At 40.8% G+C, this 25786-nt stretch overlaps 1 protein-coding gene across 1 annotated transcript in view; it reads left to right on the top strand.

Moving 5' to 3' along the window:
* Positions 1-1648: 1648 nt before the first annotated feature.
* The window catches only part of UVRAG (UV radiation resistance associated), a 297766-nt gene continuing 273628 nt past the window's right edge, over positions 1649-25786 (top strand). The window contains exon 1 of the mRNA XM_047877056.1: positions 1649-1951. Within this exon, the coding sequence (XP_047733012.1) occupies positions 1835-1951 (117 nt within the window). The 5' untranslated portion in view covers positions 1649-1834. The remainder of the gene's footprint in view (positions 1952-25786) is intronic.

Here is a 25786-nt window from a genome sequence, read left to right as displayed (position 1 = left end):
TGATTTACTTAATCTCTACAGCAATCTTATTATTTTACAGATGGGAAAACTAAAGCTGAGAGTGAGGAACTGGCTTGCCCAGGAACACATAGCTAGAGAGTGGCAGAGCCAAGATCGCAAAAGTGCCTGATTCCTGTTGTGTCTGATTCTAAAACACTGTGTTCTTTCAGCTATGTCAGTCCAGGTGGTGGAGAAATTCATAGTCGTGTGTGTGTGTGGGGGGGGGAGGCAGATTGATAGCCTGCAGAATGACTCAATGCTATTTATTATAGAAGCAATCGCTATAGATGCTATCATTATGCTCAAGGAAGTCTTCATGGAAGAGGCTGCATTTGAACTGGTTTCTCACTAAAAAACAAACATATACCGGGGTACCTGGGTGGCTCAGTCCATTAAGAGTCTGACTTTGGCTCAGGTCACGATCTCGCCGTTGGCGAGTTCAAGCTCCCTAGGCTCTGGGCTGACAAGGCGGAGACTGCTTCCGATAGTGTGTCTCCCTCACTCTCTGCCCCTCCCTCGCTCATGCTGTCTCTCTCTCTCTCTCTCTCTCTCTCTCTCTCTCTCTCTCCTTCTCTCTCAAAAATAAATACACATAAAAAAATGAAAACAAACATACACTGATTATCCATCAGGCACCGGAAATCCAGAGATGAATGACAAGGTCCTTTGGCTCGAGGAATTCAATGTGTGTGTGAGTGTGTGTTACGCACTTATTAGAGGACAATGCAATAGAATAGTAAGAAATATCGTAGAGGCAAGATTCCTAACTCAGGGTCCCAGGGTAGATAAGGGAAGACTTTTGGAAGAAGGGACTCCACCAGCGGAGGAGATTTGATGGGCAAGTAGGCTCTAGAAGGTGAAAAGTGGCACAGGCTTTCTAGGGATAGCATAAGCAACACACTGGTAGAGGTGAAACAGCGTTTTCCAGGTGCCTGGCACACACTGTGCAGCTCAGCGTACCAGTTAGTGGAGTGCGAAGAGGGGAGTGGACTTGTGGGTTGGAGTTGCTCACGGAAGAACAGGGACTGCCCGACAGGTTTCTGGTCTCAGCGCATCCTGCGTGGTGACTTGTCGAACGATAAAATATTCTTTCTCAATGCTCGCACCGTCCTGCGAACCCCTCAGGAAAAAAGGCTGCTCAGAGAACTTGCAACAGTAGCCCAGCCTTCGCGACCCAGCTGGCGCCAAACGGGTCCCCGCCGTCCAAGGGGAGGCCGGTTACCAGGGCAACTAGGTTCGGGCGGAAGTGGCTCCGAGGACTGACTCTCACTTATCAGGTGACTCTCCTGCCTCCTGCACGTGACAGCAGAGCCCAGGCGCTCGCTCTACCTAGTCGGATCCCGCCCCTCTTTCCCCGTACTGACAACTGACACCAGCCTAGAGCAATGGTCCTTGCGGATCTACCAGGAGACTCCGCCCCACGGTAGTGAAAGAACCAATTAGACTGGGGAAAAAAGAAGCAACGCCCCGGGTTTCACCTCAGCTTGACAGACGCAATTTAGGCCATCCCCGGGTCCCTCCGCCCCGAGCCCATTCCGGCCGTCGATGGACAGCCCTTCTACCCAATAGCACATCCCTTGGCCGTCGTTGGGTCCCGCCCCTGTGGCAGCACGACCAATGAGCAAGCCAGGTCTCGGCGGGGTGGTGGGGGTTGCACTGCGGTAATATGGCTCTTCCTTAGCCCGCGGCCGCGGCGGCCGGAGGTGGTGTAGAGCAGTCCTGCCTCTCGGGTGGCGGGTTTCGGGGCTGCAGGGGCTCGGCGGGTCGTGGCTACGCTGTGGTGGCGGATGCCGGAGGAGCGCGGGCCCCGCCGCTCGGCGGCCCCTGGGTCAAGATGAGCGCCTCCGCGTCGGTCGGGGGCCCGGTCCCCCCGCCGCCCCCGGGCCCGGCCGCCGCGTTGCCACCCGGTTCTGCCGCGCGGGCCCTGCATGTGGAGCTGCCCTCTCAGCAGGTAAGCCCTTGGGCTCGCGGTGCTCGGTAGGGGGTGGGGTGACAGGAGGCCGGGGAGGAGAGCCCGTGGGCGGCGGGCGGACCCTGTGCCAGCCGGGAGACCCGGGCGAGTGCCGGGGAGAACTCGGGGGACCGAGGACTTCAGGATTGTGAGGCGAGGGAGCCAGCGACGTCCGATGCTCTGGGAGATCCCCGAGTCCCCCGGAGGGATCCGGTTACTGGAGACCGGCTGCAAAGAGACGGGAAGAGACCCAGTGGAACTCCCTGGGGACCCCGGCCTGAGCCCGCCTCTCCCCAGCTGGGGTGCTGGGGATTCCCTTGCGCGGACCCTCCTCCTCATTCCTCCTGGGAAGGGACCCGGGGAAGCCCGGGAGTCACCTGAGAGATGGGGAAAGCGCTTTTCCTTTCTCTACCCACTTGCGGAGAAACCAGTTGGTACTCTTTCCTACGGGAGAAGTTGAGGAATCTTTATGGTTTCTACCGTTTACTTTTCATCTCCTTGTTATGAAGTACTCCCCTCGGCTTCCCAAGAGAAATCCTTTGGGGCTTTGGGGTTTCCTTCCTGATTCTCAGACCCCCAAGGATCGCGTTTTAGCAATTTAGGGGCACCTTCCTCCTTCATTTCCTCAAAGGACTCCCCGTGGAAGGAGGATCTGATGTATATGTTTGTGTCTTACTTACCCCATCCTTTAGCGGGGGCTTTGGGGGCTTCTCGGGTCCACATTGTAAGCGGATAATGAAGAGAGAGCACTGAGCTTGGGGGATCTAACACAATTCTTGGTGTCAGCCGTATGTCTGTATGGTACTTCTTCCCTCCACCTCTCCCTTGCCAGGAAAGGACCTTTCACCCTCTCTGGTATCCCTGTTTCCTTGAAGAGGACCCAAGGAAAATCTGTCAGTTCCTGAGACTTACCCACGTAGGATTTGTGCCAAGGGCTCAATGGCCAGTAATTCATTTCATCCTGACAGTTCTATGAGATAGCTATTTTTTATGATTTCCCGTTTTGTAGTTCAGCAAACTGAGTCTCAAAGATGGAAAATCCCACGTCCAAGGCCTTGCAGTCAGGAAGTGCTGAGGCTGGGTTTCACAGTCCAGCGTTGGGACCCTGTAGCCCGGGCACATGGCTGTGTGCTTGAGACTTGAGAACCTTCGCACAGGATGGAGCACGCTCCTTCACCCTGCATTCAACTACCCCTGCCCTAGTACTTAGGAAAGAAGAAAGCAGAGTTTGGGGTAGGGGGTGGAGGGGAAATGAGATGGGTTTGAAAGCAGGAAAAGTAGAGGGGGTGCTAAAGCGGAGAGCTGCACTGGAGGTCTTAGCTGCACTGGCCACTGAGCTGAATTGTGTGCAGAGGCAGGACTTTTTATGTGGGAGAAGAGCATTTAAAAGCTGGGGTTAGCATGTGCCCTAGTTTTGTGGTGCTGTTGGGAAGCGAGTTGGTGGAGAATGTTAGGAGTTTGAGGGTAGTGAGGTTTGGATTGTATTTATGAGGTCCTGGGAAAGATTAGAAGTCTGGCAGGGGGAAGACTAGCCTTAGGAATGATCATTAAATGTGAATTTTCATGTGTGTGGGGAGGTGGATTGTGAGGATGGATACTGAGAGAGGCAATGGTGGGCACTGTTGGGAGCAGCCTGGAGAAATCCTAAGTATTGAGGGCCAAGAGGGATTTAGCTTGGGGGAGCTTTGGGAAAATGTGGGATTAGAAAAGAGGAAGTATCATTTGTTGCATAGAGCATGTTCTCTGATAACAGTTCACAGTTTAAAATGGGGGAAATAGCTAAACTGTCCGTGGAATAAATTTAACTGCATTTGTAAGCCTTTGTCAAATTTTTGGATTTGTGCCGAGGGATACATAGTGGCTTAAGTGTTTAGCTGAATGCCATATGAGCTCTGAGTATGGTATTTACAGCTTTCTGGGGGTGTCATCCTTCTTGAATTCTTGGAAGGTAGCCTATATAACAAAAATACTTTTGCAGTTGACTTTTTTTTAGTTTTGTGGGTCAAAGTACCTATATAATGAAAATACTTTTACTTTTGCAACTGACGTTCATTTAGCTTTGTGGGTCAAAGTGTTCAGGTTTTTAGGGTGTGAGTAACATTTAAAAAATAAACATTTTTGTAAAAGTGTTATCTGTATAAACTGCACTGATTATTTAGCACACAGCTTGATGAATTGTTGCAAAGTGAACAGTTATATAACCATCACCCAAATTAAGAAATACAAAATTATTAGCATTCCAGAAGTCCTTTTTTTTTTTTTTTTAAATTTTTTTCAACGTTTATTTATTTTTGGGACAGAGAGAGACAGAGCATGAACAGGGGAGGGGCAGAGAGAGAGGGAGACACAGAATCGGAAACAGGCTCCAGGCTCCGAGCCATCAGCCCAGAGCCTGACGCGGGGCTCGAACTCCCGGACCGCGAGATCGTGACCTGGCCGAAGTCGGACGCTTAACCGACTGCGCCACCCAGGCGCCCCTCCAGAAGTCCTCTTTATGTTCTCTCCCATCTCTACCTTTTCTTTCTCTCCAAAGGAACTACTAGTCTGATTTCTAACAAGAGATCGGTTTTTGCCTGCTCTTGAACGGTGTATAAACGCAAACGGTGTATCAAGCAAAGACCACATTTTTTTGTGGTCTTCTTTGTCTGATTTCTTTTGCTCAGTATTGTCTGTGAGCATCATAGGATGTGTGTGTATAAGACTTTTTTCTTTTAGCATGAATTCATTGTCTTTTGTTGTTGTTCCATGTGGCTTTTGCAAAATTTAAAAAGTTTAGATAAATTGGAAAATCAGTTGATAACTTTCTTTTAAATGACACTTTGAAAATTGTGTCGTTTTACTGGATCCCATGGTATTTGATAAGATGTCAGTCTTTTGAAACAAATAAGTAAACACTGTTTTAGGATTTCTGTTGTAAAGCTGATTGTCTCAAAGCATAGATTCAGTGGTTCCCCCAGGCTGCTTCTTGGCATTGTTGACAATTTTGAGTGGGTAGGTCAGTCTGTGAGATGTGGAGCCACATCCATAGCTTGTACCCACAAGGTACTAGGAGCACCTGTCCAGTCCTGACAGTCAAGAATGTCTTCAGGGGCTGCCAAATGTCCCTTAGAGGGGCAAAATTACTCCTGATTGACAACCACTATTCTAAGTATATTTTCATCTTAGGGTAGACAGTATCCCTGCTATTTTGTACTCATTTATTTCAGTTTTCATTTGTCCCATTGATTCTCATGGCTGTGATGTTTAAAATGTTAATTTGCTGTATTAGTTTTAAAGGTGTTGGAATCACCTTAATCTGCCTCCAGGAAAAGACTTATCTATTTTGCTCAAAGGAAGCCCACAAAACTATGTATAAGACCCAACTTATTTTTGTCTTATTTTAATCCACTTGCCGTTAAAAAAAAGTTTAGTTAAGGCTGCATAACTCCTGAATCTTTGTCTATGTGAGTAACTAGTCCATAATTGTCAACCTGTCTGTGTCAAATGGGACTACTTACTACTTAATCTTTGCCTCCTTTTGCTTCTGTATGATCTTACTTTAATTGTAATTTAAGCATGAACTAGTCACACATTTTGAAGACTGTTTTTGATCTTTAATTTTTGGTTGAGGTTTGTAATTAGTGAATATAAGCTCATCTGAAGAATAACTTCCTTCACACCCTTAAATTTAGAGTTTTGAAATAAAATTTTGTGTTTTGTGGTAGAGGCATTTAATACATCCTAAACGTTTAATTGAGAGCACTTCTTTCCTCCCCAGAGTCTTCCTCACTTGAGTCTAACCTAAACTACATTTCTGTAGATACTCAGAAATGGGTGGTTTTTTAGTGATTGTTCAGTGACCCTTCCAGGGGGCCACATATTCCTTTAAGAATTCGGTAAAAGCTGTAGACACCTTCCTTAGAAAATGCACTTACATACGTAAACACAGTTTTGCATGCGGTTTTGGTTTTCTTGAAACATACGTACATGGAAACCCCAGTTTCAACAGCCCTGAACTGGTTTATTCCTTTCCTTTAAAAATTAAGAAAAAATTTGCTATTTATTATTTGTTTTAGACAATCATCCATGTCAGTGTATATACATCTACCATATTTTGCATAATAATGTTCACTTAGCTTTGTTTAACTCCTTGTTGGTAGCCCTTTGTACAGTTTCCAGTTTTATCTGTTACATTGTTGCAGGGAATATACACGTATAGGTATCTTTGTACACTTGTGCTAATATTTCTTTAGGATGAATTTTGAGCAGTGAAATCACTCAAAGGATATATGTATATATTTAAATTGGTATAAATACATAGAATTATACTTCATATAAAATATGTACATGAATACTTTTATTATATGTACGTTTTTGTTAACTTTATTTTTTATTTTTATGTTTTCATTTTTGTTAACTTTAGAAGATATTAGCAAAGTGTTTCCCTGAAAGGACATGTCCACCACACTACTACCACTAGATTATGACAGGGTTTGTTTACCCATCATATTTTGTCAGCTTTGGGCATCGGAAGTTTTCTCCGTGTTTTCCAATATGATTTTATATATATGTATAATATATGTAGAATATAATCATATAACTTATACATATATGAATGTGTATAATCTGCATCTGTATACACATGTATATATTTTTGCTATTTAAATTTGTATTTCTTTAATTATTATATTTTAATAGCTTCATTTAATGTATACAAAACACTGTGCTAAGTACATGATCTCATTTATCCTTAAACAACCCTATGGATTTCATCTTTGCATAGGTTTATGTAACATTGTAATTTCTTTCGTGAATTGCAGGTTTATTTTTGTCCTTGGCATTAATTTTTCTGATCGCTCAAAGTTTTTCGCTGATTTGAAGAGCATTTTTTTTTTTTCTCCTGTGTTTGGAAGAGGTGGACTATATTAGCTCTATTAACATTTATATCCCCTGGGGCGCCTGGGTGGCGCAGTCGGTTAAGCGTCCGACTTCAGCCAGGTCACGATCTCGCGGTCCGAGAGTTCGAGCCCCGCGTCGGGCTCTGGGCTGATGGCTCGGAGCCTGGAGCCTGTTTCCGATTCTGTGTCTCCCTCTCTCTCTGCCCCTCTCCCGTTCATGCTCTGTCTCTCTCTGTCCCAAAAATAAATAAACGTTGAAAAAAAATTAAAAAAAAAAAAAAAATTTATATCCCCTGAATTTTTTTATGTAGACATTATTTTTCAGAACAGTTTTAGATTTACAGAAAACTTGAGGTGAAAAGATAGTGCAGAAACTATATACTCTACACCCATTTTCCCCTATTCTTGATGTCTTCCAATTGTATGATACATTTGTTACAATTAATGAACCAATATTGATGTGTTATTACTAGTGAAAGTCCCCAGTTTATTCAGTATTCCTTAGTTTAAAAAATTGGGGTAAAATATACATTCCATAAAATTTGCCATTTTAATAATTTTTAAGTGTGTATCTCAAAGGCAGTTATGACTGTTTGTGCAGTCATCACCACTATCTATTTCCAGAAATTTTCACCATCCCAAACAGATACTGTACCCATTAAACAATAATTCCCCATTTTCCCCTTCTTCCAGCCCCTGGTGAACTTTGTTGTGCTGTGTTTCTATGAATTTGCTCATTCTAGGTACTTCATGTAAGTGAATAATACAGTATTTGCTCTTTTGCGTAAGGCTTATTTTCAGCATAATGTTTTCAGTGTTCATCCATGTTGTAGCATGTATCAGAATTTCATTCCTTTATAAGTCTAAGTAATACTCCATTATATGTATATACTGGATTTATTTATTTATTTATTTATTTATTTTTTAATTAAAAAAAAATTTTTTTTTCAACGTTTATTTATTTTTGGGACAGAGAGAGACAGAGCATGAACGGGGGAGGGGCAGAGAGAGAGGGAGACACAGAATCGGAAACAGGCTCCAGGCTCTGAGCCATCAGCCCAGAGCCTGACGCGGGGCTCGAACTCCCGGACCGCGAGATCGTGACCTGGCTGAAGTCGGACGCTTAACCGACTGCGCCACCCAGGCGCCCCTATTTTTTAAGTAAATTGTACATCCAACTTGGGGCTTGAACTTACAACCTACTGAGTCAGCAGGAAGCCTGTGCATTTTGTTTATCTATTCATCTGTTAATGGATCTTTACTATTTACCTAATGACCTTTTTCTGTGCCAGGATATCATCCTGAATACCACATTATATTTAGTTGTTCTGTCTCCTTACTCTCTTGGCTGTGACAGTTCCTCAGATTTTCCTTCTTTTTGATGGCTGAGACAGTTTTAGAGTACTGATAAGGTATTTTGTAGGATGCCCTTGTATTGGAATGAGTCTCATGTTGGTTCCCCCCCCCGCCCATGATTAGACTGGGGTTATGGGTTTTGGGAGGAAGGCCAAGGAGGTAAAGTGCCATTTTTATCTGGTCTTATCAGGTGTATATACTGTTAAGATGACTTATCACTATTGATGTTAACCATCATCACCAGCTGAGGTAGTGTTTGTCTCGTTTACAAACACTGCTATAAGGTTACTCTTTCCCGCTCACTCTCCATACTGTCCTTTTTGGAAGAAAGTCACTATGCACAGCCCATAGTTGAGTGGGGATTCCTGTTCCCTCTCCCGAAGGGCAGAATATCTACATAAATCATTTGGAATTCTTCTGCATGGGAGATTTGTATCAGTAACGACTTCTTTCACAGATGAGGAATCTAAGGTCTGGGTAACTTTTTCAAAGTTACACAGTGTTAACACAGGGGCAGTTAAGGTCTTTGATTACCAGTTGCCATAGACACCTACTCTTTGCAGAGCGCTGGCTAAACACAGACGTTTTAAGTTACCTGAAGGTTCAGGACCATGATGCTTTGTAGTTTATTTCCCACAGCACCTCTACCGAACACTACTGATTACATAGTAGGAGCTGTCTGTATATTTTTATTTTTAATTTTTATTTTTATATGAATCTTTCCTTTGAAGACCTTTACAGCCTAAAGAGAAGAAGGAAATGGGATTGAAGCACATACAAGAAAAAAATGGCAGAAACATCAAAAAGCTTTATAAAGCTTAATTTAGCCATATATGATATATAGTTCCCTCTTATGTGTTTATTAGATATCTTACTGTTGCTAATCTAATTTGATTTTCTTTTTTTATGTACTTTCAAAGAAATCTGTTTTGTTGGTAAGGCCACTAAAGGCAGAGAGAAAGTTGTCTCTTATTAGGAACATATGCCTCCTGCAGCACAGTACTGTGCTATGTATGTTCGTTCCTTCCACAAATATTTATTGAGCCCCTTACTTGTGACTCAGATTTAAAACATGTATATAAAATAGAATGATAGCAATTTTTGAACTGCTTTGGCTCTTGTAAACAAAACTATATGAGGAAGGTTCAGAAACTGGAAAAAAATCAGCAGTCTAAAAATCATTTTTATATGACAAAATACATTTAATTAAGATTTTTTTTATTTGTTTGTTTCTTTGTTTTTCTTGTGAAAATGTTTAGTTCTCCTTTGAAAGGAAAAGCTATGTTCTTATTTAGTGTTTACTTTAAAATTTCTCCACAGGATCACAATTCTTAACTTTGTGGCAGAAAATTTTTGAAGTGAAACTGACTAGAAATAGAGCAAGAGCAGAACTGAAACTTGTAAGTTGGGCCTGAAGTGTGTAGTGAAATGAAAAAACAAATTAGGTTTTCGTAGTTTTAAAATGTGTACTTTTGATATCTGTGTATTTTTACCCATCAGCCTTATTACTACTGTGGGGGAAAAGGAAAATTTGTCATTTTCAAAAATTATTTATTTTTGAGACCGCACGCGAGAGAGTGGTAAGTGGGGAAGGGCCAGAGAGAGAGGGAGACAGAATCCTAAGCAGGCTCCAGGCTCTGAGCTGTTAGCACAGATCCCCACGTGGGGCTCAAACTGACAAACAGCGAGATCATGATCTGAGCTGAAATCAAGAGTTGGGCGTTCAACCCATTGAGCCACCCAGGCGCCCCTATTTGTCATTTTTAAAGCACTTGAATGAATGCAGTAACAAACCATGGGTATTTTAGAAAAATTAAAGACAGGTCTATGTTAAGAGAGGAGTTGAAACATTTTAGGTTTTATACTTTGTTATGGGTCTAATGACACAGTAGTGTCTCAGGCAGAGTTAAATGTTTCTAATTCCTTGCATCAGTTAGCAGTTAGACTATATAGGTAGAAGGTGCGTGCAGCACAGAAAACTTGACATTGGAATTTTTAGAAAACATAATTCATAGTATACCTTCTTGGTTTAGTATTATACAATCTTGTTTTCCATCTTACTTTGAGATGGAATCTTGAATTTGAATCATAGAAGTTTACAAATGCAAAATCTGAAGCTCTCAGAGGTGAAACTATTCCCCTGGCCATACACTTGGTCATCTGTTTATTCTCTTCCTGAAGGAGTCAGTAAAGATGATTAGTTTAACAAATGTGAATTGAGTGCCCTGTTGTTCTTTTAGTGACAGATACCTGACCAGAACCTGGGTGTTGGGAGTAGTTCTACTGTGCTTGGCTGGGTGTTTGAAAACTTGTTTCTTAAACTTATCTCTGTGCTTTGTCACAGCATCTCCACATCTCTGGGGATTTTAGGCTAGGACAGAAGTGAAGAAAGGCTGTATTTTAAACTTCTTTTTACAGGCAGAATACTCAGGCTCCACCCCCACACCCCTTTTATGGTGTGAATTAGAATGAAACTTTGGAAGATCCCTCTGTATTTTAAGTGATCAGTCTTCCTGTTTTGTCTTTGGGTACTTACCATGCCTATCCTTTTTTTTTAAAATGCCTATCCTTTTTTGAGTAGTCCACTTAAGAATTCCTGATTCTCTACCTCTTTAAATTTCTGAAACAGCAACATCTGGTGATTGTGGGTTCTTTGATGTCAGGAATTTCATTCTCTGTAATATTTGACGCTGATTGCCACAGACCTCATTTACTAGAAATGTTACGAGGCATTGAAAACTCTAGTCAAGTGCGTTTGTTAAAGGCTAAGCCAGATACTGTTAAAGCTGAGCATTAGAGCCTAGCACTTAAGCGGCTCAGTTTGTTTGTTGGTCCATTGAAATATCTGGCATTTTTCCTCCCCCCACCATGGTTTTTAGAATATCCTGAAAGAAACAGTCTGATTTTTTTGAGAACAGTAGGGAAAATCAGGAAGTGGAAACTGGCAGTTACCTTTGGCTTTCGTCAGTAGACTCCAGGGTAAGAAAAAAGGGAAGATACAAATAAGTAAAAGTGGCAATCAGACTTTTATGATTTTTTTTTTTTTTTTCAGGAAAAACTTGGTGTTCTTTACCATGATTATACTTTTTTTTTACTAGGGGTTTTACTCTGAACTATAAGTAATTCATATGTTATGTTAGCCTCTATTAAAAGAGGAAAACTTAACTGCGTCAGCCATTTATTCAACAGATATTTATAAAGTATCCTCTTTGAATTATGTTAGGCATGTGATTAGAAACTGTAGGTCTTGTGTCCTCCAACGTGCTTATGTCTTTCAGAGGATGTGAATTTTTCCTGTCACAATTCCAGTCGCTTTTTGATCAGAATACAGGAAAACTAAACGTTTAAAAAAAAAGCAACATGAAAGTAACTTTATTTAGAATCATGAAAAACTTTTTTTTTTCAATTTCTGAGAGAGCGAGAGTGAGAGAGAGAGAGAGAGAGAGAGAGAGTGAGCATGGAGGAGGGGCAGAGAGACAGGGAGACGGAGGATCTGAATTGGCCCTGCGCTGAGAGCTCCAATGTGGGGCTCAAACTCATGAACCATGAAATCATGATCTGAGCCAAAGTCAGACTCTTAACTGAGCCACCCAGGCGCCCTTATAAAAACACTTTTTTTTTTTCAACGTTTATTTAGTTTTGAGAGACTGAGATAGAGCACGAGTGGGGGAGGGGCAGAGAGAGAGGGAGACACAGAATCCAAAGCAGGCTCCAGACTGAGCTGTCAGCACAGAGCCCAACACGGGGCTCGAACTCATGAACTGTGAGATCATGACCTGAGCCAAGGTCAGATGCTTAACTGACTGAGCCACCTAGGCGCCCCTAAAAAAACTTTTTTTGTCTACCTTAATGAATAGAATAATCTCATTAAATTGGTACTGCTTTCATCCACTAAAATGTTAATATCCAGCTATATATGGGAAGCAGCAAGATGAAGAAGATTTTTAATTTTTCATTTTGAAAATAGATCACAAAGCAAGATAGGAAAGTAGGCTGTGGGTACGCTACTCATTATAGGTCTAGGACATTTTATTGTATTTATTTGTTTTTATTATTATTATTTTTTATTGTGAGAGAGAGAGGCAGAGAAAGAGAGGGAGAGAGAGAGAGGATTCCAAGCGGTCTCTGTACTGACAGTGTGGTCATGACCTGAGCTGCAATCAGGAGTAGGACGCTTAACTGACTGAGCCACCCAGGCGCCCCTCCAGGTCAATGTATTTTATAGCACTGTGCTCATTATAGGAGAGAGTTGGTCCCAACTTTATAGTAGGTATAAAGATTTAATTGATAGGGGCGCCTGGGTGGCGCAGTCGGTTAAGCGTCCGACTTCAGCCAGGTCACGATCTCGCGGTCCGTGAGTTCGAGCCCCGCGTCGGGCTCTGGGCTGATGGCTCGGAGCCTGGAGCCTGTTTCCGATTCTGTGTCTCCCTCTCTCTCTGCCCCTCCCCCGTTCATGCTCTGTCTCTCTCTGTCCCAAAAATAAATAAACATTGAAAAGAAAAAAAAAAAAAAAAGAAGAAAAAAAAGATTTAATTGATAGTAGGTATTTCAGGCTTGTTTTCATGATTTGACTTAATGGAGTTTATTCTACTTGATAGGTATTTCATATAAACAGTTGTCCAGGTGTTCTGGAGTGACTAGTTTACTTTTGATATCCATATATTTCTGTCAAAGACATCAGTTTGATTATTAGATGGGGACACTAGAATTGCAGAGTTTCTTAATTGTACCTTAGCTGCATTTTTTATATTATATTAACTTGGCTGCTTTAAAACTGTCTGAAAATTACTAAAAATTATTGCTCATGAATATTGTGTGTTCAAGAAAAGTTTACATGTATTAATATCCTCTTTATTTTTTTATTATTTAAAAAAAATGTATGGGGCACCTCGGTGGCTCAGTCGGTTGAGTGTCTGACTTCGGCTCAGGTCATGATCTCACAGTCCGTGGGTTTGAGCCCCGCGTCGGGCTCTGTGCTGACAGCTCAGAGCCTGGAGCCTGCTTCTGCCTCTATGTCTCCCTCTCTCCCTCTGCCCCTCTCCTGCTCATGCTCTGTCTCTCTCTGTCTCAAAAATAAATGAAAACATTAACGAAAATTAAAAAAAATGTTTTATTTATTTATTTTTGAGAGAGAGAGAGAAAACACAAGCAGGGGAGGGGCAGGGAGAGAGGGAGACATAGAATCTGAAGCAGGCTCCAGGCTCTGAGCTGTCAGCACAGAGCCCAGCATGGGGCTCAAACTCACAAACTGTGAGATCATGACCTGAGCCAAAGTCGGATGCTTAACCCACTGAGCCACCCAGGTGCCCCTATCAATATCCTCTTTAATGAGGTAGCAATATATGCAGGGTATTTTAGATAAGTTTTATATATATATATATATATATAATTAAATGGATACTTAGAAGTAAACATAAAACCTCTTAAGATTAAAAAATTTAATTGATAGGGGCGCCTGGGTGGCGCAGTTGGTTAAGCGTCCGACTTCAGCCAGGTCACGATCTCGCAGTCCGGGAGTTCGAGCCCCGCGTCGGGCTCTGGGCTGATGGCTCAGAGCCTGGAGCCTGTTTCCGATTCTGTGTCTCCCTCTCTCTCTGCCCCTCCCCCGTTCATGCTCTGTCTCTCTCTGTCCCAAAAATAAATAAACGTTGAAAAAAAAATTAAAAAAAAATAAATAAAAAATTTAATTGATATTAAATTCCTGCTGTGTACCAAATTTTGCATTAGGCTGGTGTGCATCTTTCTTCAACTTCTCTTATTGTTGGAATACCAGAATATATTTGATTGTAATTTTATATCATTTTCCTTTTTTCATTTAATTTGCATTTCATTTTTGTGATTTCACAATGTCTGTTGTTAGATATTATTATTACTATTATTTTAACGTGAGGTATAATTGGCATAGAACATTAGTTTCAGGTATACAACATAATGATTTGATATTTGTATAATTTGTGAAATGACCAGCACAGTAAGTCTAGTTAACATCTATCACCATACGTAGTCCTCCTTCTTTTCTTCCTCCCTCTCTCCCTCCCTCCCTTCTTTCTCTCTCTCTCTTTTCTTTCTCTTTTCTCTTTTCTCTTTTCTTTTCTTTTCTTTTCCTTTCTTTTCCTTTCTTCTCTCCTCTCCTCTCCTCTCCTCTCCTCTCCTCTCCTCCCCTCCCCTCCCCTCCCCTCCCCTCCCCTCCTCTCTTTTCTTTTCTCTCCATGTCTAGTGTGGGGCTTGAACGCATGACCCCAAGATCAAGAGTCTTATGCTCTACTGACTGAGTCAGCCAGGCGCCCCAGTCACCATAATAGTTACAAAAAAATTCTTGTGATGAGGACTTTTAAGATTTACTCTCATAGCAACTTTCAAATATTCAATACAGTATTATTAACTATAGTCACATTACGTTCCCGTGACTTATTTATTTTATAACTGAAAATCTGTACTTTTTGACCTTTTGACCCCCTTCACCCAGTTCACCCCTCCTCCACCTCCATTTTTACAATTTCTTACGAACAAATAATCATTCCTTTAATATGGTGTGGTGGAAAGACTTGTAAAACTGGTTCAGGGAGTAACTAAGGTAACTTTGGGAAAAGCACTTTGGTCTTCGGTTCTTAACTTTTACAAGAGAAGATTGGAGAGAGATGAGATTATTTGTATCTCTAAACATTTTAAACCTCTGTGCCTCCCTTTTCTCAGTTGCCAGTTGCTTTACTTTGGTCCCTTTGTGGAATTTTCATTCCGCAAACACCGTGTTCAACTCTGTTCTGTGCTGACCTTTGTTCAGCAGTTAGTTTTTTGAGTTTCTACTATGTATACCACAGTGGTGAAGAATATGGATTCTAGAGCCAGACGGACTGCCTGGGTTCAAATCCTGGTCCTTCCATTTCTTAGCTGAGCAGTCTGGAAGTTCCTTGATCTCCCTATGCCTCAGGAAGGCTCGAATCAAATGGGCATAATAGCACCTATCTTGTAGGGTTGCTGAAAGGATTAAATGAGTCATAAATTTGCTTAAAAAGGTGCTTGGTACAGAGTGCTCCAGAAATGTTAGTTGTTGGCTTCTATTGTTACTACTATTGCTATTTGTTAGGCATTGTCCTTGCCATGGAGGGACTCATAATCTAATGGTTAAGGCAACTATATCAACAAACCATAATATAAGAGATAGAATGAACAAAAGCTGAAGTGGGAAAGATGAGGAAAAGTATTCTAGCAGAGTGATCAACTTGAATAAAAAGGTAAAGTATAAAAAGGAATGGCAGATAATTAAGTGAAGCTGGAGTTTAAGTAGCTAAGAGGAGGATGGTGGAAACAAATGTGTTGGAGAGGTATAGTTTGGGATTAGATCATAAAGGGTCACATATGCCAGGCTCTCCTGTAGGTAGAGGGGAGGATGGTTTCTTTTTAAAGACTTTATTTTTAAAAAAAATTTTAGTGTTTATTTATTTTTGAGAGAGAGAGAAAAAGAGTATGAGCGAAGGAGGAGCAGAGAGAGAGGGAGACAGAATCCAAAGCAGGCTCCAGGCTCTGAGTTGTCAGCACAGAGCCTGATGTGGGGCTCACAGGCATGAACTGTGAGATCATGACCTGAGCCAAAGTTGGACGCTTAACCGACTGAGCCACCTAGGTGCCCCAAGACTTGATTTTTTTTTTAGAGCAGTTTTAGATTCACAGTGAAATTGAGCAGAATGTACAAAGATTTCCCAGATTCCCCTGACTCCACACATGCATAGTATTTCCCATTATCAATATCCCCTTCTCTATGGTATGTTAGTCACAGTTGGCGAACCTGCATTGACACATCATTGTCACCCAAAGCCCATAGTTTACATTAGGGCTTGTGTTATATCTTCTATGGTTTGGGACAAATATATAATGACATGTATTCACCAATATAGTTATCATACAGAGTAGTTTCAGTGCTGTAAAATCTCCTTTGCTATATCTGTTCATCCCCCACTCCCTCTTAAGCCCTGGCAACCATTGATCTTTTTATTGTCTCCATAGTTTTGCCTTTTCCAGAATGTCATATAGTTGGAATCATACAACTCCCTTGAGTAAATACTGAGGACCATGATTACTGGAATGTATGGGAAGAGTATGTTTAGTTTTATAAGAACCTGCCAAACTGACGTCCAAAGTGGCTGTACCATTTTGCCTCCCGCTAACAATGAATTAAGAGTCCCTGTTACCGCACATCCTTGTCAGCGTTTGGTACTATCAATGTTCTGGAGTTTGGCCATTCTACTAGGTGTGTGTAGTGGCATCTTGTTTTAGTTTGGATTTTCCTGATGAAAAATGGTGAAGCATCTTTTCATGAGCTTATTTGCCATCTGTATATCTTGTATGGTGAGCTGCCAAAGTCTTTGGTCCAATTTACAGTTGGGTTGTTTTGTTTTCTTATTGTTGAGTTTGAAGAGTTCTTTGTATATTTTGGGTAACAGTGCTTTGTCAGATGTGGCTTTTGCAATTATTTTTTCCTAGTCCGTGGCTTGTCTTCTTTCTCTTAATACTGCCTTTTGCAGAACAGAAGTTTTAAATTTTAATGAAGTCCAGCTTGTCAGTTATTCTTTTCATGAAGAACGTGTTTGATGTTATACCTAAAAGGGCTCCTGGGTGGCTCAGTCGGTTAAGCGTCTGGCTTTGGCTCAGGCCATGATCCTGCTGGTCTTGATTTCAAGCCCCACATCAGGCTCTGTGCTGACAGCTCAGAGCCTGGAACCTATTTCAGATTCTGTGTCTCCTTGTCTCTCTGCCTGCTTGTGCTGTCTCTCTCTCTCGAAAATAAACAAACATTAAACAAAAAATTAAAAAGTAATTGTTGTACCCAAGATCACCTAGGTTTCTCCTGTGTTATTTTCTATGAGTTTTATAGACCTATAGTTAGGTCTATAATCTCATTCTGAATTAATTTTTGTGAAGGATGTAAGGTTTGTGTCTAGAATCATTTGTTTGCATGTGAATGTCCAGTTGTTCCAGCACCATTTGTTTAAAAGACTTTGCCCTATTATACTGCCTTTGCTCCTTTGTTAAAGATCAGTTGACTATACTTATGTGGGTCTATTTCTGGGCTTTCTTTTCTGTTCCATTGATTTTTTTTTTTTTATTCTCTTGCCAATACTACACTGTCTTGATTACTGTAGCTTTATCGTAAGTCTCAGATAGTGTCAGTCCTCTAAATTTGTTCTCCTTCAAATCCTTTTTTTTTTTTTTTTTTTTTTCTTTTTTGGAGAGAGAGGTGCATGGGAGCGTGCCAGTGGAGGAGGGGCAGAGAGAGACTCTTAAGTAGGTCTGACTCTGCTCGGTGCAGAGCCAGACCAGGGTTCAATCTCAACAACTGTGAGATCATGACCAGAGCCAAAATCAAGAGTCAGGTGCTTAACTGACCAAGCTACCCAGGCACCCCATAACTTTGTTCTCCTTCAATATCGTGTTTGCTATTCTGGGTCCTTGGCCCTCTCCATATAAACTTTAGAATCAGTTTGTTAATAACTACAGAATTACTTGCTGGGATTTTGATTGGTATTGCATAGACTCTATAGATCAAGTTGGGAAGAATTGACATCTTGACAATATTGAGTCTTCGTATCCATGAATATACAATGTTTCTCCACTTTTGTAGTTCTTCCTTGATATCTTTTTATCAGAGTTTTGTAGTTTTCCTTATATAGATCTTGTACATATTTTCTTAGATTCATACCTCCTATTTCATTTTTTGAGGCTACTAATGAAAATGTTATTGTGTTTTTAAGTTAAAATTCCAGTTGTTCATTGCTGGTGTAGAGGAGATTGGCTTTTGCATGTTAACCCGTATCCTGCAACCTTGGTATTATTGCTTATTAGTTCCTGGAGTTTTTTTGTTCATTTTCTCAGGTTTTCTACATAGATGGTCATGTCATCTGTGACAGAAACAGTTTTATTTCTTCCTTCCCAAACCGTATTCTTTTATACCTTTTCTTGTTTTATTGCACTAGCTAGGACTTGTATTCCTTTTCCTTTTTAAAAAGACTTTTTGTTTAGAAAGAATTTCAAGCTTATTGAAACATTGCAAAAATAAAACTTGTATGAGAACACTTTATCTTTATACCCTTTGCCCAGATTTGTCTCCTAACATTATTTCATTTGCTTTGTCATTTGCAAGCTCTCTTTCTGTATGTACAGATATAGATAAATGTTTTTGTGTATGTGAATCATTTGAAGTTAAATTACATGTATCACAACCTTTAAAAACATTTTTTTTTAATGTTTATTTTTGAGAGAGAGACAGAGTATGAGCAGGGAAGGGGCAGAGAGAGAGGGAGACATAGAATTTGAAGCAGGCTTCAGGCTCTGAGCTGTCAGCACCCCGATGCGGGGCTTGCACTCATGAACCCTGAGATCATGAGCGGAGCCGAAGTTGGACGTTTAACTGACTGCGCCACCCAGGCGCTCCATGACCTTTTACTTTTAAATACTTGAGTACGTATTTCCTAAGTAGGTATATTCTCATTCATATCCACAGTATAGTTATTAACTTCAGTAAAATTAACATTGATATAATACTTTTACCTAATCTGTGGTTTATATTCCACTTTTGTCAGTTGATTGCATAATGTCCTTTATAGAAATTTTCTTCCTCCACTTCATGATCTAGTCTAGGGTCAGGTAGTGCATTTAATTGTCTTATCTCTTCTTTAAGAGCTTTTCACAGCTTTTGTCTTTTTTTTTTTTTAATGTTACTGTCATATTACAAACCACTTCTTTCCTTTTAAAAATAGAACATTCCTCATTTTTTGTTCGTCTGATGTTTCCTCATGATTAGATTCAGATTACTCATTCTCACTTGGAGTATTTTGTGCATGGTGATGTGTCCTTCATACAGTATACAGTATGACCTTTGGAGGCACACAGTGTCCATTTGTCCCTCACTGGTGATGTTCAGTTTTGTCACCTGGTCAAGATGTTATCTGATTTCTCAACTTTGTCATTCTGTGTGTGTCTGTACGTGCGCCTGCATGAACGTGACTAGTGAATAGTTTGTAGGGAGACACTTAGAGAACACACATATATCCTGCTCCTCCCCCTCTAGACTTGTCATCCATTATCATCCATTGATGATTCTTGTCTGAGCCAGTCTTGGCTGTGATGTGACAAAACAATGATTTCCCAGCTCTTACCGCTCCCTCCACATTTCCCAGTCTGACTTGGGCATCATACCGTTATAAGCAAGAATGGCAGGATCATATTTTGTTTTTAACTCATTAATTGTTTTTTATTCAAGTGTAGTTGACACATGAAGAGTCAGTGGTAGTGGACAGAGTGGTGAGGAGACTGCTGACAACACTTCTAAACGAGGGGAGACTGAGGCCTGAGTGGCGAGGCAGCAGTGTGCATGCATCTGTCATTCCCGTCTTCTCTCAAGAGACATTTAGTGAATATCTGTGTGGCTGCACATTAGCCATGTGGGATAAAAAGTCACAGTTTGGGTCCTTAAGGAGCTTACAATCATTGAGGCTACAGAAGGGCAAAGAGTTATGATAAAATATGTGCCGTTTTTTAAAAAAATGTTTATTATATGAATAAGTTTGGGGGCTTGGCTTTTCAGAAGGGTTGGTTTATTTTATTTTTTTCATTTTTAATTCTCTTAATGTTTATTTATTTTGAGAGAGAGAGACCGACAGACAGACTGTGCTAGCAGGTGAGAGGCAGAGAGAGAGAATCCCAAGCAAGCTGCACTCTGTCAGTGCAGAGCCTGATGCAGACTTGAACTCACAAACTGTGAGATCATGACCTGAGCCAAAATCAAGAGTCGACACTTAACTGACTTAACTGACAGAGCCACCCAGGCGCCCTTAAAATATGTGCTATTAAGAGCTATGCATAAAATATAACTTTAAATGCAAGGGCACTGCCTTAGATGGCATAGTGAAATAGCTAAGATTGTCTGTGCTTTACTCATTGGTTCATCCATCAAACACTTACTGAGGACCTACTTTGTACCAGGACTGTGCTAAGGGCTGTGGGCATAAAGAAGAATAAAACTTGGTTTCTGTATTTAGAAATCACCCCTCTTTTGGGGGGGGGGCACTGGCAATAAAGCACGATTGTGGCAAGTGCTGTGATGGTGGCATGTCCACAGTGTAGTCCTAGCATAGAAGGGAGGAGTGATCATCTTCATTTGGGGTAGTGGATGGGACAGGGAGGTCAGGAAGGATATATCAAAAGTGGGAATTCTGGAGCTGGGTCATAAAGGGTGATTTGCTGTTTGTCTGCTTAATTGTAGGTATTCATTTTATTCTAACTTTGTGATTACCATTTACTGCCAGATTTCCCTCCTCCCAAGATTTATGGCTTCTTGTCACATACCATTGTAGAAGTTTCCTTTAAAAGTTATTCATGAACAGGTTTCCCATTCTTAACCCTGTTGTCTTTTCCCATGCTGCTTTGTTTGTAGTAGCTAGTCTCTTTAAAACCATTCTCAGTATTTTAGTCACAGTAGTTAGAGCCATCTCTCCCATTTGACAGGGGAGAAAATCAAGGCTCAGACAAGAACATGGAAGAGCTAGAGTTCATTATCTGCAACTGTTCTGGTTCTACATTCAAAGCTTTTCCCACTATCTCACTCTGCTTGTTGGATTTAAAGTGCAGTTTTCCAGTTTCATCTCTGCCTGTACGTTCACAAACCTGTATACCTCCAGTTCAGTGGATAGACTTTGAAGCTCTACAGGTAAACTGATCACAAAAGAATGAGGAAACTTTAGGGTGATTGAGAATAATAGTAACATTATTGAACTATCATGGTTCCAGCACCGTGTCTAAGTACTTTGCAGTTACTGTATGTGCTCCTCATTACAATTCTGTGAAATACAGCCTGTCATTAGCTCCCCTTTACAGATGAGGAATGTGAAGCTTCTGAGAGCTTAAATACATTCCCTGGTAGCAGCACAGTGGGACTCAAACCTGTCTGCCAAGTCTAGGCTATAATACAAAGGCAGCGTTTGGGATCATTGGACAAATAGCCCACAATTTGATTTTGAATTGAAGCACACTCCCTTTGTTTTTTCAGGTTGATTTAATTGAACCCAGTTTGTACATGAGAGTCCTACAACTGTTAACCCTCGTGCTGTACAGACTGTTGCACAGGAGTCAGCCTTCGTGTTGTGGGGGGCTTACTCTGTCTGTCTACAGCTCTTGTGCCTGAGCATCTGTAAAAGTCTGCCTATATTATTTGCTCTTAAACACATCAAAACTTCTTGGTGTAGAAATGCCAACAGAGCAGAGACCAGGGCTTTTAATTTCCTAAATTTATGTAGGAAAGATATTCAAAAGTATTTAGACTTCCGTTTTATTGTGTAGTTCCTGGCACATGATGGGTACTCAAGAAATGTTGAAATAGTTTGGTTTGTTAGGATACAGTTTATAGGAGAGAATTATGAAGATACGAGAATGTTTGTGAATGTTGAGAGTTTATTGGGACACATTGGGATGAAAGACGTAATAGAAAGTAGATGTGGAGCCTTTGGATATATGTAGTAAAGCCTGATTGTGGTGGAAGGGTCTTGCTAGGTGAAGGCAACCTGGGTTAGTTCTAGGGTAAAGAGGAGGAGGTGATGGGAAAGAAATAGCGGGAGTGAAAACAGGAAGTTTCTGGATTAGGATTACCAAATTCTAGTTTGCTATTCTTGCTAGATTTCAAACATAGATTCTGCCAGGAATCACTTATGCTAATATTAATGCTTTTTAATGGCTTGCCCCTTCTTTAGGAATTATTTAGAGCGTACTATTTGTAAGAGAGCTCTTGTTTGCAGAAGAGGAAGTTGATACATGCGTAAGAGAAGGGAGCTGGTTTTTCATGGTAAGCACAGCCATAGTTTTAGGGCAGTGAATGAAGGATGCGGAAAAGAAGGAACATATGCCAGAGATACTGTGAAGAAAGAAAGAATTGATGGGCTGGTGGCTGATCAGAAATGGGGTGGGGGCATGGGATATCTGCAAGGCAAAGATGCCTCTGAGGTTTTGAAACACGGATTCTGGGAAGCAAATACATATTGTACATGCATATGAATACACGTAGTCCAAGAGATCAGGCCTGGCTCCACATTTTGATTTTGGTATTTATTAACAGTGTGAACATGGCTAAGTACCTTTACTAATGGCCCCAGTTTTATTTTATTTTATTTGTATTAAAAAACATTTTTTTTTTTTACGTTTATTTATTTTTGAGAGACAGAGAGAGACAGTGCATGAGTAGAGGAAGGGTAGAGAGAGGGAGATATAGAATTAAAAGCAGGCTCCAGGCCCTGAGCTGTCAGCACAGAGCCTGACGTGGGGCTCGAACCCACGAACCATGAGATCATGACCTGAGCCAAAGTCAGATGCTTAACCAACTGAGCCACCCAGGTGCCCCTGTGGCCCCAGTTTTATTATCTGAAAAATGAATAAGATGGCTATACTAGTGCTTATTAAACTTAAAATGTACATAAAAATTACCTGGGGATCGTGTTGAAAGGTAGGTTCTGACTGGGTAGGTCTATAGTGGGACCTGAGGTTGTGTATTTCCAGCAAGTTCCCATGTGATCCTGAGTAGCAAAGGCTTAGGTGACCTTCAGAAGGGTTTCCAGTTTTGTAGTTTTGTAATTCTATTTACTGAATGTTGTCCTTTGGAAATCTGTTATATACTTGAGACCATAGCACCTTTATTTAGATAAATGAATTCTAAATCTGTCTCTTCACTTCAAATTAGAAATGCCTAAACCAATTCATCATCTTACACTGATAACCACATCCCTTTCTCAACATTCCTATTTCTGTTAATACTTTATATTTATAAAGTACTTTGTGATTTTTCAGAGAGCTTTTATATCCATTATTTCATTTGATCCTTAAAATAACCCACAGAGGTAGGCATGCAGGAAATATCTCCATTTTATGGGAGGGAAAACAAGCTCAGAGAGAGTAAGTGATTTGCCCATGAGTAAATGGTAGAACCACCCAGAGTTCAGGATTATTGACTCTAGTTTGAACTCTTACCACTATGTCACACTGCTTCTGGTAATGGCTGTCACAGATATCTGAGCTTAAAGGTTGGTTGCCATTTCTGGTTTAAAAAAAATTTTTTTTTAATGTTTATTTACTTTTGAGAGACAGAGAGACAGAACACTAGTGGGGGAGGGGCAGAGAGAGCCGGAGACAGAATCTGAAGTAGGCTCCAGGCTCTGAGCTGTCAGCGCAGAGCCCGACGTGGGGCTCGAACCCATGAACTGCAAGATCATGACCTGAGCCAAAGTCAGATGCTTAACCGACTGAGCCACCCAGGTGCCCCTCTGTTTTTTAAAAATGTAAATTTTGTTTTATTTTAAAAAGTGGATAATATATTCATATGGATCACAATTCAAAGGTATATAAGAGGGTGCTGTGAAGAGTTTCCATATCACTCCATGCCCCAAATACCCATTTTCCCTTCCCTGGGGCAAACAGTGTTATCAATTATATTGTGTGTACCTCCAGTATTTACGTAATTATATGTTTTTTCCCTGTGAAACACAGATGATAACATGTTAAACACACTGTATAAACTTTTGTGTTTTTTTTTTAATTTTTTTTTTTTTTTTTAATTAATAGTATGTCTTGTTCCATATCAGTGCTCAAAGAGCTGCCACATAATTTATTTTTTCTGGCCACTTAGTATTCCACTAGAGGATATATCATAATTTAGCAGGTTCCCTATTGATGGACATTTAACGTGTTTCCAGTTTTTTGCTAGTAACAAACAATAGTGCATTACATACATTATAATGGATATCTCTAAGTATACATTTTTTCACAAGTGAAGAAGTAGAGTTGCTGGATCAGAGAATATGTGCATTTGTAATTTTGTAGATACTGCCAGATTGCCATCTTTAGAGGTTTTTGCCTGTTTTACTCTTTTCAACCAGGTGCTTGTTTTGCTACTGCTTTGCCCCTGAATAGGTTATCAGACTTTCTGGTCTGTGCCAACTTTAGTGTAGTTTTAAGTTGCATTTCTCTTATGAGTGAGGTTGAGAATCTTTTCAGAAGTGTTTAAGTGCTGTTTGTCCATTTCTGTGAATTATCTGTTAATATTTTTTGCAATTTTTTTTTTCTGTTGGGTTTTTGGATTTTTTTTTCTTATTGGTTTTTAGGAACTCTTTATGTTTTAGTGAAATTGGCTTGTTATGTGAATTAAAAATTTTTGGTTAGGTTGTTTTTTCCTTTGACTTTACATATGATAGTTTTGCCATGCATAATTAAAAAAATTTTTTATGTTTATTTATTTTTGAGAGACAGAGACAGAGCATGAGCAGGGGAGGGGCAGAGAGAGAGGGAGACACAGAATCCAAAGCAGGCTCCAGGCTCTGAGCTGTCAGCACAGAGCCCACTCGAACCCACGAACCGTGAGATCATGACCTGAGCTGAAGTCGGATGCTTAACCGACTGAGCCACCCAACCTCCCCTGCCATGCATAATTTAAAAACATTTTATACAGTAAAATTTACTGATTTTTTTTAATGCTTATTTATTTTTGAGGGAGAGAGAGAGAGAGCACGCATGTGAATGGAGGAAGGGCAGAGAGAGGGGCACAGAGGACCTGAAGCAGGCTCTGTGCTGACATCAGAGAGCCCGACATGGGGCTTGAACTCATGAAACATGAGATCATGACCTGAGCCAAACTTGGACACTCAAGAGACTGAGCTCACCCAGGCACCGCCATATTTCCCTAAGGGCCTTTTGACTCCCTTATTTCCTTTGTCAGTCTTGTCTTCATTCTCAACCATATCCATTGTCTAATTAGTCTCCCTGTTAAACCCATTTTTGCTTTAGGTTCCTATGTGGTCTTATCCTTTCTTTCTATTCCTATCAGTATTACTTTAAACCTTTTTTATTTTGGAAATTCCAGTGAATATTGAAATACATATAGTGAAATGTGTGTTGTATATATCACTGTATATTGAAATGCGTATATGTATGAGGGGGTGAGTGATGAACTCCCAGGTACCCATTACCTAACTTCAAGAACTGTCACGTCCGGGCAGATCTTGTTTTATTATATGCCTACCTAGTCTCTCTCTCACCCCAATTATATTGAAGCAAATTATGGGCACGCTATTATTTTAACACTTGGACCACTGGCAGCTGTATTCTGTCTTCCAATTTTTATCTTCTAGGTAACTCTGTGTCTTTCTTCTTTGGTCTTACATGTCTAGAATAACAGTTCTGTAATACATGCTCATTGACAGTGTACTGCTGGATAGTTTTACCTCAGATTGGGTTTTTTGTGTGCACAAACTCCAGTTCTTTAGTGGGTTTACATACTCTGAAATTAGGGAATGCCATGTTTGTCTCCCCACATTTCTTGGCATGGTCTGGGAGGGAAATACCAGCAAGATAAAATAGAAGAAAGAAGGGAACAAGAGAGGAAGGATGAGAGAGACGTGCAGAGAACAGTGCTAGACCTGTCACTACAAAGGCTTGTTTCCCAGAGGGAAACATGGAGGAAAACGGGCAAGTTTAGACCTTCCACCGAGATTGGGGATGGATCGGGTGGAGATTAAACACCCAGAGCCAAAATGTATAAGAAATGTAGAAAGTTCAGAGATATATTTTGTCTTTT

The sequence above is a fragment of the Prionailurus viverrinus genome, chromosome D1, assembly GCF_022837055.1.
Source record: "Prionailurus viverrinus isolate Anna chromosome D1, UM_Priviv_1.0, whole genome shotgun sequence".
NCBI classification, from domain to species: domain Eukaryota; kingdom Metazoa; phylum Chordata; class Mammalia; order Carnivora; family Felidae; genus Prionailurus; species Prionailurus viverrinus.
The sequence above is the reverse complement of the archived record's forward strand: the minus strand, read 5'-3'. Positions and strand labels throughout refer to the sequence as shown.